This window comes from Apteryx rowi, unplaced genomic scaffold (assembly GCF_003343035.1).
Source record: "Apteryx rowi isolate R43461 unplaced genomic scaffold, aptRow1 scaffold_46, whole genome shotgun sequence".
NCBI classification, from domain to species: domain Eukaryota; kingdom Metazoa; phylum Chordata; class Aves; order Apterygiformes; family Apterygidae; genus Apteryx; species Apteryx rowi.
This window is the reverse complement of record NW_020450716.1, coordinates 1491786-1505930: the sequence shown is the minus strand read 5'-3', so window position 1 is coordinate 1505930 and position 14145 is coordinate 1491786. Positions and strand designations below refer to the sequence as shown.

Below are 14145 nucleotides of genomic sequence, written 5' to 3'. Positions count from 1 at the left end.
TTTTTTTAACCCCCGCGAGGGTTTAACCGTCTCTTTCCTGCCCCCCCCACTCCGCGCGCGCAAGGCACACGGCGCCCGGGGAGCCAATAGGAGACCGCCGCCGCCACGGCAACAGGTGGCGGGCCCGAGCCAGGCGCCGCTGCCGCCATCTTGAGTGAGGGCAGTGGGCGAGCCGTCCCCGCCCTGCTGCTGTGGGGTGCGAGGGAGCCGGAGGGTCCCTCGTGTTGTGGGGGGCTGCCACGCGTGGCAGCTGCACACACATGACAAGAAGGAGCCTAGAGCATACGGTCTGTCAGGGCAGGGTGTGTGAGGGGTGGGGGTCAAGGCAGGGCATCCCCTCCCTGACCCACCGGCTGAGGTGGGCTGCGCTTCCCCATGGCAGGCCAGCACATACCTGGCTGGGCACGTGCTTGGTGAACGAGGGCATCCGTGTGTTTCATTTGGTCATGGACAGCCACAAGCAACATAGGGCCAAATTTAGCTCCAGAGGCCTGCTGCAGTCACACAGTCAGTCATGCCATTGTGTTTTGCACCGCAACCAGAGCACAGAACAAAGCATCTTGATTTGGAGGACAGAGAATATTATGTACCRAAGAGATTAATTTAAAAAAAAAAAACCTTCCCCAAACTAGTTGGCCCCAAGTTGCAATCATGTACATCATATTTCACTTATTTGCATCAAGAACAAGCCAACCAACCATCGTGTTCTGCAAACAGTTCACAGAGCACAGCGCTTCTGAAAGGAAGCCTAGGGGAAAAGAAAGGAAAAAAAAAAGTTGTGATAACATTGTTTGGACAGCTGCATCGTCTTTTGCCGAGGAGTGATGCAACTGATCATCATTTCTTTGTACTTTCTTCAGAGGTATCTTACTGCTGGGCCAAACCAAATATGCTTTGATTTTATATATTTGTGAAAGAAGACATGCAAAGATGGTGCAAAACCGTGTATGTTTGTCTCCTTTCCTCCTCACCTGGGAGCTGAAGGAGGCATCATCTTACAACCCTCCTCTCTTATAGCCTTTTGACGCATGGGAAAAGATGAACTATACCTTTCCTAGCTAGGCTCAAGGAGCTGCTTGTATCAGACATTCCTACATAGGAGAACAAAGTCTACCTAATGTGCTTACCCTTCCTCCTAAACAGCTGGTTAGTCTAACATAACTGACCTAGACAAACACATTTCTTACATATATGTATATATACACRTATACGTATATATACACATATACTGAAGTACATTCAGCTAGTAGGGAAGTGGTTCACCCAGAAGTGAACTTCAGAGGTCACAGTTTTTTAGGGTTACTGTGATACTTGCATATTTTCCCAAAACATTCTATCCCAGTACAAGGATAATGCAGAACACTAAAATGCGGTAAAGAGTGAGAAGGTGCTGGATAATAGCTGGCAAAATACTAACCTAATATTCTACCTCTGCAGGGTTGCACAAGGAAAAAAAAAAGAGGTCTGAAAAGAAGAAAGAACCAACAACCAAAAAACTGTTTTCTTATCTCAGACCTCAAGACCAAAAGCATGGCTACTAGCTGAATGTACTTGAATTCCTGTAATGAACTAGATATAGCTAATGGCGTAACTTTAGAGTTCCTTCTTATTATGGGATAGTCAATCTAAGCAAGATGAGGGGCAAATCCTATTCTCATTTGCAGGTTACAAGAAACTTCTCATAGACATGAGTGAGGAGACAACTGGCATTTGTACCATAGCGCAGAGTCCCAGGACTTATTTAGAAAGAAACACTTCACTACACATGGTGATCTTATCATCAGGAATCATCTAGTCAGACTAAAAAAATATATTTCAATACAGAATGTCTAATATTCTAGATCATGAATTTTTAACTACATTTGTTTAGACAACACATGTTAGTGTGCTCTTGGAAAAACAAAATACTGTGCCAAACCCAGCATTAGATTTTGTAACCAGACTGCAAACATATTCCTACAGGCTATAATGGATCACTTGTTCAGCAATGTTAATAAGTTGTTTAAAACATGGTACAGCAAATATTTTTAGTGGTGTTCAAACTAAGATATTCTTACAGATCTTCTCTTCCAAAATGTAGCATAGAACAAGACATTTCTGGTGAAGTAAAGAACTTCTGAAAAACTAATTCTGACAGTTGGAAATGCTGTCCTACTTAACGATCTGTATTGTGCAAAGGCTGCAGCAGAGACAACAGCCCCACTACTTGAGATACCGCTGTTATCACATCTTAGAGTTAACACTGCTGACCTTTTTTTCCAACAGATCAAAGACTTTAAACTGATGGATTACTGGTCTCAGCCAATTTTAACGGGATCTTTGAGGACAGGAGAAAAATGCTAAGTGAAGAAATAATAATTTGCCTTTTCCCTCCTCTTCTGTTAGAATTTTTTTCAGACTGTAATCTGTCTGTTTGAACCACATAAGCCTTTCTCAGGGAGATAAGCTCTCATCTTAGATCCAGGGTATTTTTGTGACTGATTGCTGTAATTGCCCTAAGTCTGCATACATTCTCATGCCAGTTTTCACACTGGTTCAGACAAACTGTAGCTTACCCTCCCCCCCCAAAAAAAACCCCACACATGAATTAGTTGAAACTTTTTAATGATAAATTATTCCAACCTCTAGATAAGCTAGTGCATTTTTAAGCTCATTCTTTAATCTCAAATTTGCTTCCTGATGTGAGTGGTGACATTCACCTCTTTAAAGAGAGCCTGCCTGTATTCTCTGCATCAGAAGTTCTAGCCCGCTACAAAAATTTCACCCAATGAACCTGGATGGAAATCTACTATTACATATATTTAAAAACATTCAAACAAGAAACAAAAYCCACCACCACCAAATTCCTCTGATTTCAGTCTACCACCTTACTATTATGTTTGTCATTGAAAAACATTCATCTACCTACTACTGGTGTAATGGCATGAGCCACCCCCCAGCTGGTAATTGTAAATCAAGCATCAGATTCATAGCTGAAAATAGGTGAATAAATTGCCGAATGACACTGTTTACCTAGTGTGCACTTTAAACATCACACACTACCATCTAGTGGTAGAAGGAAAAGCACAAAGCATCTCAAAACTCAAAACTTTTATTACATCTGCACACAAAAATCCTCACTTCAAGTGAAAATAAGCTATCCTGAACCAGCATAAAAAAAAAAAAACACGATTAAAAAGAAAATTTAAGTGCACAGAAAATGTTTGGAAAAAGACAGAACATGCCACCCTATGGGCAGACTTTATATCCTAAATACTTATTTAAACTACTGTCTTATCTTAATATTCCTCAGAATAGATTTTCAACACACCTCTAACTGCTACATGCAGGCAAATGTAGCTAGCCGTTTAAACACACAGCATTCGTATCAGTGACAATACTTCAGAAGAGTGAGTGCTTTTTCTCCCCTTGTAGAAACCTATTTGCAAGACAGCACTGCAATCATTCTTCATCTGCAGATTTTAACTAAAACTATGAGTATTTAATACATGCATTTAGTAACATTCTATATTAATTTCAGCTACTAAAATAAATACTTTAATTACTTCTATATCCTGTAAGTACAAAAGCACATATCCTCAGCTGCTTGCTTACATTGATATTGAAACATTTGTGTTACCAGTTATTTGTTTATATTTGTAATATAACTGGAAACCTGGACCTCCTAAACCATAACCAAATAGCCACTCAGGTTTACAAAAATACGTCCAGTATATTCACAGACTTTCAAACTCAGAGAAACTCCACTTGAATCTAAAACATAGTCAAAAGAACTTGATTCATGTTTATTCTTTCCCCATTGTGGAGCATGGCACACCAGGTGCATGGTATATTATTTTGGATATTTTCTTTATTTTGCTGGTTAGGTCATACTGGTCCAACACCACTGCCTTGTGAGGCAGTGTGCCTTCATTAGAAAGGTCTACAGAAATATGGAAGGGATTCTAAAACTAAGTAGAAGGACATACCTTAAGTATGCCTGTTACTTTTCAGTCCCTCTGCTCCATATCCAGGTCTTTTGGCAGAGGGGAAACACTCATTGCTGATTCCTTCCCACAACTAGGAGGACCTTTYCACTCACTGATGGCTCCTTCACCAGCTGTCCAAAGAGCTTTAACTGAAGCCATCTTGGAGGTCACATTCTCTAGCAGGTTCCTCTAGAAATCCTCCTTAGTAAAGTCTTCACTTTACCTCTTTCAAGTGCTTGTTATCTGCCAAGTGGCCCATCTAGGTTAATTACTTGCACATAGATATGTTCCCCTTAAAAAAAGCTTCCCATAGATAGAGATCGGACAGTCTGTAAAGCCAGCCAGTCATCTCAAAATGACCATATAAAATACACATCACCTTGCTACTTTTGCTTTAAACTCAGTTTGAGCAAAGCCTGTACCCCAAAAAGAAAACAGTTATAAAGAAAATCTTTGGCCTTATTTAACAGTTTGTTCTGATATTAGCTGCTATTTAAGGTATGTTTTATTTCTAGCTTAAATTTGCCTGATTCTCACTTAAAGACATTTGTTGTTGTTATGTTTTTCTCCATTTTTTGAAGAACTCTCTCAACACTTAGTGTTTTACACTGGCGTCCCTCCTCATTGTTCTTTTTGTTCAGCCAAGCAGATGGAGTCCAGCAAACCTCTCAAGATGTAGAGCATTTTCTCTCTTAGATCTGCTGAAAGTGGTTTCATGCCTGGGCCATGCTTCTCTCCAGCTCACTCCCCTTCCTTCCCTTGAATTACTCCAGACACCCCATGAGATTCCCTTTCCCAAGCCTCCCTCCTTGCCCCTGAAGTCCAGATGCTGTGCAGTGCTGCTTGCCAAGCCCCTCGCACCTCTGTAGCACCAAGCCTTCACCCTGCCTTTCCTTCCTGATACCTCTAGTCTTCACAGCTGCCTGCCTCACTTGGCCTCCGGCCATCAATAGCCACAGCAGCCACAGTGACCAAGTGTCCTGAGCATGCATACTTCAGTTTGGTACCCTTCCCCAAGTCCTTACTAAGGCAAACATACATCTTATAACACCATTACCATGGTTTTGTTTTTTGTTGACTTGGAATGCTTTGTACAGATCATTTTTCTATGTATTTTTCAGGTTTTGTAGTCAACGGCATACAAGGAATTGCTATGGTCTGTATCATATCAACCACCTACATTAGCCATTTCCAGCTGAATGGACTAAAAACATCTCATGATTCTGACTCCCACAGCAAAAAGTCTTGAACAGCCCAACTTAGCTATTTCTGACAGAAAATTGAGCAGGTGGTTCACTGCAGCTACCAGTACCTTTTAAGCACCAAATGACATAACAATACACCATCCATTCCACTTTTAACATCCTTTTTGTTTGTTTTTCTGTCTTTCTTTCACTGGTACAGACCTATCCTTCTTGGAACCACAATAGTGAGAATAAGAAACCATTAATGTACGGATAGCCTCCTGTAGAAGGACCTGTCATCTGAAGGAGTGGTAGGATTAACTGGAGTGTTCTTCAGAAGGTGCTCTAGTATTTGAAAGTGTAGAAGTTCTCCCAGGGCAGGGAAGAAACATGCAAATAAAATGCCATACTTATATGCAGTGAAGTTCAGCTTTCTTTACCCTAATATTGGTAGGAGGCCGAGAATGAGTTTGAAGTGCCAAAGCAGCTAAGGCTTACTAAAGTGTCTTTAAAGTGGTAGGTAGCATACAGAGCTCATGCAACCGATTCAGGTTGGTTGCTTTGTTAAATGTCTATCAGCACAATCTCCTCCCTTTTCTGCGTATCTCCCTCTATCCCCCTTTGTTCATTATGCCCCTTTACTGCAGGCTCGTCCTGAGTTAGATGCTAAGGTGCTCTGGAATGTGTCTTCATATGTTTGCACTGTGCCTGGCACAATTGGACTCCAAAGGTCACTGCCACCTTTGGATACCACCCCAGATTTAACAATATGTTCTTCRTTAGAGCAAGAGAGCAGGTTACCATGTACCTCTACCGATTTTTAAACTATGCTCTGGTAAGTCAGCTCCTCAATTAGGTAGAAAGAGTTATGCATAGTAGAGGTAAATGAGCCATTTATTTCAGGAGCAATCAGTAATAAGATGTCTGGTTACTGATTTACTGTAGAGGTCCTTTACAAGTGCCATAGAACAAACAGGTTTTGTGGGTAAGCACTTTTGAAAAAGAACAATAAATATAATACAATAACAACAACAAAAAAGTATGAAAACTGTTAGCATGAAAATTGTTAATAGAAGGAATAAGGTTGGGTTCCTAATCCTGGGAAAAGAGAGGAAGCCACACACACAAAAGAAATGGCTGTACAATCTTCATGCCAATAAAATGAACATTGGGGAAAAATGGACCTGGGTCCATAAAGAACAAACTGTGTGTAACCCTATCCCAAGGGATCTTGTGCCTGCTTTTTCCTACCCCTTATCATCACTTCTAGAGCACTGTGTACCAAAACAAGTTTCATTAAACACACTCAAAAGAATTACTCAGCTGTATAGCTTTCATGGGAATTTCACATTGGAATTAAGGAAAAGAAAAATAGGGCTGAAGAGACCTCTGGAGATTCTCTCTTCCAGCCTCTCACTACAGGGTTACAAAAGCATAGTTTTTGTTTTTTTTTTACTGATGATATAAAAAGTTATTTTCAAAGCTATTTTTTACAGAGTATAAAATAGCTTTCACTTCAGATTTCTTTCAAAATATGTATTCATTTACAGAGAACTACATATAGAAGTAATCCATTTTTCCAATAAATTGAATGATTTAATAGTAAGCATACAAGTAAATCTGCAATTATCATACACTGATGATAAGGTGCTAATGATCAATGTACCTCTCAATTGCACATGTAATTTACTTTTATATTACCTATGTAATTATTCCAATAATTTTATGAGTATTTTGTAATGTTAAGTTTTATTCCTGAAACTATAATTATTTGAAAAGCAATAATAATTTTAAAAGTACATTGAGATTTGCAAATAGGAACTCTRTTAGAGGCCAAGTTCAAGTGGAAACTGTGCAGAGTGTGATCCTGTTTTACACAGGAAGAAATCTGTAAGAGCTGTAGGGAGTAAACTGAAATTTAACACACAAGCAACAGTATAAAGATTAAATGAACTGTGATAGAGATTACATTTTAAGAAGTTATTTCAAGGTGTTATAGGCACAATAATTAACAAACTAATATGGAATAAATGAGAGTTTAATGTAATAGGAATAAAAGGAACAGAGGGATTCAAATATCCAGATGCATTATTAAAAATAAAAAGAAGTCTCTTGGACCTTGGGAACAATTCTGTGTTATTTCCAAGTTCATGGTAAAATCTGCCGATGGATCTAACAAGGACTTCATATGCAATTTTGTAAACCAGGTCAAAGTGAGAAAAGTACTGCTTATAACATAGACAACATTGGAAACTTACATAGTTTATTCATGCAGTTTTGAGCATAAATATGTCCTGGAGTTCTGCAAAACAAGCAAGGGCATGTTATCTTCTCCAAAGAGCTTACATTTAAAGGACTAGTTTTCAGATACCTTGAACAGACAAAATTCAACTGAAGTTAGAGCAGCTCAGTACTTTTGAAAACCACACCCCAAATTCAGTGTTACAGTATACATCAGAAAACAGAGGGATAGAGGAATAATGAGGATGACAATAATGAAATCACAGTTACTTAATAAGGCCCAGATCCTTACAAAGACTCTTAGCTTTACACATATCAGTAATCCTATTGAATCGTCCAAATCATGATGGTCCTTTAAATAGTGTTGTGCAAGTATCCTCTAAGCAATGGTACATGAGGTAGGAGATGCAAGTGGTAGAAAGGCATTTGAAAATGAGGGGTGGGGGAATTCAGTGAAATAAGTCTGACTGGGATTTTCTAAGCAGAATCAAAAGAGTGGGCAATGGTCCAGGATACCCCAAAATGAAAGCAGGTCTGGAGTTCAAGTCAGGGGAGGGTTGAAGTTGGCCTTATTTACCTGGAAAATGAGATGAAGTGAGATCTGGGAGAGTCATTAGACTTGCTAGGACCGTGATAATTCTGGAGCACTTTCAAAATTAATTCAAATCAATTATTTTATTGACTTAGATGTGATGCTTGACAATAAAAATCCACATACAAGGTCTGCTTGTTATCCTGCCACTGGCACTTGGAGTACACAATTGCTTCATTAAAATGCTACTGCCTAACAAAAAGAAAAATAAAAGATAGGAAGAAGAAAGTCAAAGGCTCTTTTGGGGAATAAACTGATTTTAAGTACTTACCATCTTCTTTTTAAATGGCAAACAGTACAGAGTTCATTATTGGAAAGTCTTGTTATTGATACTCTTCTAGTTTTTTAATCACACTTCAGAATCGTGCTCAGAATTTAAGTTGCTGTAGAAGTTGCTTTAGAGCCTGCAGCTTCGTGGGAAGCCAAGAATTCAGAAAACTTAATAACAGAAGGAAGAGAGGGACTGGTAGCATCAGGCAAAAAGGTGCATCTACTCTTCCTTGTTACTTTTCTCAGCCTTGGTTAGAGGTAGCTTGTCTATGTTTTCTAAACCCACAACTTTCACCAGTACTGACTTTGTAAAGTTTCAGAGATGCTGCAGTCAAATGCAGAGAAAGTCATAAATAATAAGCTAACTTCTAAATTACAGCAGAACAGTATGCCACCTGCACAATCTCTCTGTGTTACCTTAGATCTATAAAAATCATCTTGCTTTTGTCGCGCTAAGGATACTTCACTGAAACTTTGCTGGCAAACAGAAGACTAAAGCAGAACAGAGAACATCTGAAATAAGTTACCCCATGTTGCTTGTTTTGCCATTACGTTAACAGCATGCTGCCTCTGACCCCTGCTTACAGGCTGCTTCCCCTCCTGCACGTATACGTACGCACCTCCTTCCCAAGCAGGCTGCCACTAAGCAGCTGGGAAGGAGCCGATTGCCCCTAATCAGCTTAGCGCAGGGAAGCTCACAAAACTAAATATGGACAGCATCACCTCCCCCCCACAGTGCGCACACTGTGCTACCCTGATTTTCAGAGAAGAGGCATCTCTTTCTGCTAATTTTGATTGGGAGGACTGAGTACTTTATCAAATACAAAGCAACTGGGTGCCACACAAGCTTCTTGACAACAGTTTAAGAAACCAGTGACAAAAAAAGAGCATAGCTAACATAAACATACTTTAAAAGCAGTAAAAATTATAGCCCTCTAATACTATTTTTTCACTTGCAGCTTTATCTTTTCCCTAGTTTCAAGGCAGGAAAATACAGACCCGGCTTACATACAAGGCAAACACAGCTTTTTCTTTTTTTTTTTTTTCTTTTCTTTCATCACAAAGGGTTTGGTAGCCATGCTCTTATATGGGATAATACTTTATACCGCAATTTGCGGAAGCTCAAGTAAAACTACTGACTGCAATAAGAGCTAATGCAGAGCTTATGTGTGTGGGGGGGAATCAAGCTTTAGCCCACATTTTGCTGACAGGCCATTTTCAAACTTTAGGCTTTAAGAGAACCACCTGGGGCAAGATTCATCTCACCTGAGTTCAGGTGTGTCCAGCAGTGACAGCTCTCTCTGAGCCAATCGCCCTCAGTTGCTGGTATAGTTCGTGTGCAGAAGTAGGTGCTAGAGGCTCTGCTCACTCTTATTTCCCACTGAGTTCAGTACAAATTTGCAATTGCTCAGCTCACGGTGGAAAAAAGCACAAGTCTGTTCTTTTGTGAGCACAGGCAGTTTTTGGCCTGGGGGTAGGTAGCTTCATTCCTGAAAAGTGGTAAACCCTGGGGAAAGCCGATGCGCATGCTTGGTAAACCAGCACTAGTTCAGCTGGCAGCAAGGAACAGGCAGAGCAGGCTCCTGGGTGAGGTCGCAGCTGGCACGGGAGGCAAAAGCACCTTGCTGGTACCATTACCCCAGTTCACAGTTGGGGTTTTAGGGTAAACCATTAAATAATTGGCAGTCGTGTTACTGCATAAGACCATGAACTGGCTGGCAAAGGCATGAAAACCCATCCTGTTCTGCTGCCTTTGCTGTGGGGCTGGGGAGGATGGCGCTCTCAGAAGGAGAGGTGTTTTTCCCTTACCTCAGGCTGCAAAAACTATTACTTTGGTCTGCAGCTCACTGTAGAGTCAGGGAAGGAAGAGGAGTTACAATAATCCAAGGAAGTACAGCCTAACTGATAACTGCCAGGGATACAACCTGTTTGCTAACAGACTATGAAGGGGTCTTCATGTTGTCTGCTAATGTCTAACAGCTGTGATACTTAATTACCTGCACTCATCTTTGAAATGAAGAAGGTGTGCACTAATCCCTCCTGAAGCCAAACTGGGAAAACTGTATTTATTAGCTGAGAGCCTGTTTTAGCAACAGATGGGATGTAAAAAGCTTGAAGGAGTAAAGGAGCCTGAATCAAGAAAGATTAATTGTTAAGTGACTGAGATACAGGGGAAGACTGTTGCATGAACAGAGTGCGGAACAACAGATATCCAAAGCTCTAGGATTTCACTGGGACAGATCTACTATTAATGGCCTATTTCCAAAACTCGCTTTGTAAAACCACATTGAAGAGCTCTAAGGAGCTCTCTGTTAGGCTGATTGGCTGGCTGGTCTCTGAACTGTGCTCACCTTGTCCCCTTTAACCCCTCCCCACTGGCTCTCTGAATTTCTACTCTGACTGTCTTGCTTGCATGTGGATTTCACAGCATAAGCACAAGTGAGGTGGACAGCTAGAGCAGGCAGCAGTCACTGCACCTCTTAGGACAAAGAAGAGAATGAACTGCACAAGTCACATCTACCCTCCATTTACAATCTGTTARTTTATGGACTACAGGAACAGTCAGCATGAAAACGATCTAAGCATTTCTGCAGAGAAAACTATTTGCATTTGAAAAACAGATAATATGTTTTCCATATGGAAAGAATGGGGGGGAATCAAATAGTTGAACTGGCTTTAAAAACCCTTGGAGTTTTCTATGCTGGATTCATCACAAATTTGACTTCACAGTTAATCTGTCAATCTACATCTCCAAAATATTTTAGTTGCCCTTAAAAAGAATCATTAATCCAATGCCTACAAATATCATTGCTAGGTCTTAACTATGCCAAAATTAGAAAAATGTCTGTGCGTATACTTGAGGAAAAACATACCAAGATCCATTACAAACTATTCAAACATTACTCCATAAAAATTGCAATTGTATTTAACACTATACCTTAAACTTTTCCCTGTTATAAAAAGATAACAATAGTAGCTTGATTGTGTCAGCTGTTAGTTCTTTTCTGTTCTGCCTTTGTCAGACTCTTATGAGTATTTAAATAGCTAATCTTTGATTACTCTTAAATGTTGCCCAGCATTAATAATCAGACAGTGTTTATCACTGAAAGACTTTTTGCTGACCTTGAAATCCTCACCTTATTTGATACCAAATTGAGAGCCACAGAGCAGGGAATAGACAAATAAAGAAAAATAAGAAACAGGTTAAAACTGCTCTCCAGTGAATAAACCCTGGTGAGACACAGTTGGTTTTCATGTAGTGCCATCAAATCATTGTAATGCAAGTCCCATGCCAGCCTCATAAGCTGAATGAAAACTGAAACTGCCAAAAAAGGTATTTGGAGCAGTGATGCAGAGCTGTCATCCAGGGGACAGTTTAAAAGAAGAAACACTGAGGAGCAGCCACCTCAGTTGAGCCCAAGGGAGCTGTGCCACATGGGGCTGCAAGAGGGAGCTCAACTGGTAGTGCCCATCAGTCATCAAAGCTGAGCTCAAGGGGACTGGGAGCAGGAGACAGTTTCTCAGGGGGCACAACCAAACCCAGTGGTCATCTGACTATAGCCAGCTGGCCTCAGTGGTTATGCCTATGCTAGGATTCTCCTGCAAATTTCCCACCACTGTTGCGCTGTGGATGTTGGTCATTCCCATGGTGAAAACCTCAGCAGAGGTGAGCCTTCTTCCTTCCAGCCAGCATCCCATCTACTTTTGGAGAGGACACAATGTGGCAATGCCAGTGACTTGTCTGCACAGCTGTCTTCAGCTGTGCTCCATCTCGCATCTGAAAACTTTGTAAAATTACAGAGAGGATTTGTATTGCACTGGGGAATGTGGCCAGTGTTCGGCTAGCAAGGGTTAAGACAAGTGAGCCTATATCATCTCTGTAGAAATAGAGATGACTGAGATGTGCATTAATTCCCCTGATAGCAGAGCTCCTACTAGAGAAGAGAAACAATTGTGTTACGATGGATCACGCTGAGCCTCTGTTCCCAAATGCCCACACCTTTGAGACACCTTCTGATCACAACTGCCCACGACTTCAGTCTCCATCTCCCAATTCTCTTTGTCTCCCTGGCAAAGCACCTCTGGGCAAGTGTAACTTCTATGAAAAATAGTTGTGCCACTATTCTTTTTATTATTTTTGCCTGTTGGTTTACTTTTATCAGAGTGAGTATTTTATCTGGCCTACTGATTTGTCGTATGGTATTTCCTGGCTCCTGTTGGCTGCATCTTCTCTCTTGCTGCTCATTCCAAAATCCCGTGTTTACAATCTGCCCCCTTGCTCTCCACACACAAATATGAAAAAGTGTTTTTATAAATACTTATATAAAAATTTTTAACTCCATATTTTCAAATATGCTACCTCATTCTTGTCAGCTAACTTTTCCTTCTACTGTTCCCTCTACACCTAGAAAACTAGGAAGATGTTCCTTTCAAGCAGCAGAATCTGTGAAATAAGCAATCCTTTCACATTAATCATCGCCACTAGACTTCTGGAGAGAATGGGMCTAGAGCAGGTTACATCTCCTAGAAAATTATTTCTGCTTGCCTACAGCAAAACTGTACTGAAGATTATCCTCACACCTACAGATTGTCTTTTCTGTAGAGCTTCAGTGCCTCCATAAGCAAGAGAAATTACCAAAAGTATGAAAAGGTGCTTCATATCTTGAAAAGAAAAATGTACGTGGGATGAATCTGCAGCTGCCTCACCCAAAAGGTGCAGGTGCTTTCTGGTTATATTTAAATGCAAACTCCAGATTCTTGCAGGGGCATGTTGCAAGGCAATACCTGGCATGATAATATATGAGGGAAGGCTACTTAAAATAAGGTCTAGTTATTTTTTCCCCAGTGTTATGATGTTTGCTCTTACAGCTGTATGCTAGTTGGTATGGGTACAGGCTTTTGCACTGCCTTACTACAGGCTTGCATCCTAACAGTATTTGTTGCAGCCCAAAGACTACTTGGGAACATCTTTCAGATACTAAGTAGCTACTGAGATGAAATCTTGGTTCATGGGTACTTTTGCTCTGCCAGTTTCAGCTGGTCGGTGGTGCTCAGGGTATTTATTCGTGCTTCCTTTCATAGGYTGGATTTAGGGAAGCAGAGCCCCGTGCCTTGTTCTGACTGCAGCCATACTGTGTGCACTGCACCGTGGCTAGCAAACCATTAGCTCCTCAGTGGCCACCAGCTGCACCTGCCAGTGGGTCCGGTTTGGCAGGGCAGCCTGAAGTACTCTGCCCCCACTCACCTCTCGCCAGTCTCCTACTCCTGACTGAGTGTGCATGGTGCCAATGCTCTTGGCTCTCCCATGTCACTCTTACAAAAGTCAAAGCTAGATGGGCACCGGGATGCAGTAAGAGGTGGCCAGTAGGCACTGCAGCTCAGTGGCTCAGGTTTGACCCCAAATACTCAAGCAGTTCTCAGAGATATTGAGCTGTGCCTCCTTCCTGGCGTGCCATGATGGGCATTGCATGGACCCCATGGCTTTCTCTGATCAAAGCCGGTCAGAGCGTGGATTCAGCCACTTGCTTCACTCTTTGAAAACCAGCATGGGGGCTGGCTGGTTGATGGAGGGGGAATGCCTGCCCACAATCTGCTCGCCTGCTGCACTGCCGCACTGGGAGGAGCGGGGAGACCAGGGACTCTTGCCYGCAGGCGGGAGATGTTGCTTCAGGGCTCGTGGGTCCAAGACCGCGGTGGGAAGTGGAGGGCGGGCTGGGTGTCTGGAGGGCTGCAAGGAGGGGGCAGGAGAAGCAAGGGCAGGAATGGGCCAGGATGGCTTTGGAGTGTCACCAGGTGCCGTGCGGGGGAAGCCGGGAAGGAGGAGCACCTGCACCTGCGGCTCCCGCCCCCTTGCGCTCGCAGCCCGGCCCTGCGCACCCCCCCACGCCCC

The 14145-nt window shown here is 41.8% G+C and overlaps 1 protein-coding gene across 1 annotated transcript in view; it reads left to right on the top strand.

Moving 5' to 3' along the window:
• The first annotated feature begins 5954 nt into the window (after positions 1-5954).
• The window catches only part of CLIC6 (chloride intracellular channel 6), a 39913-nt gene continuing 31722 nt past the window's right edge, over positions 5955-14145 (top strand). Inside the window, exon 1 of the mRNA XM_026077578.1 lies at positions 5955-5987. Coding sequence (XP_025933363.1) covers positions 5955-5987 — 33 coding nt within the window. The remainder of the gene's footprint in view (positions 5988-14145) is intronic.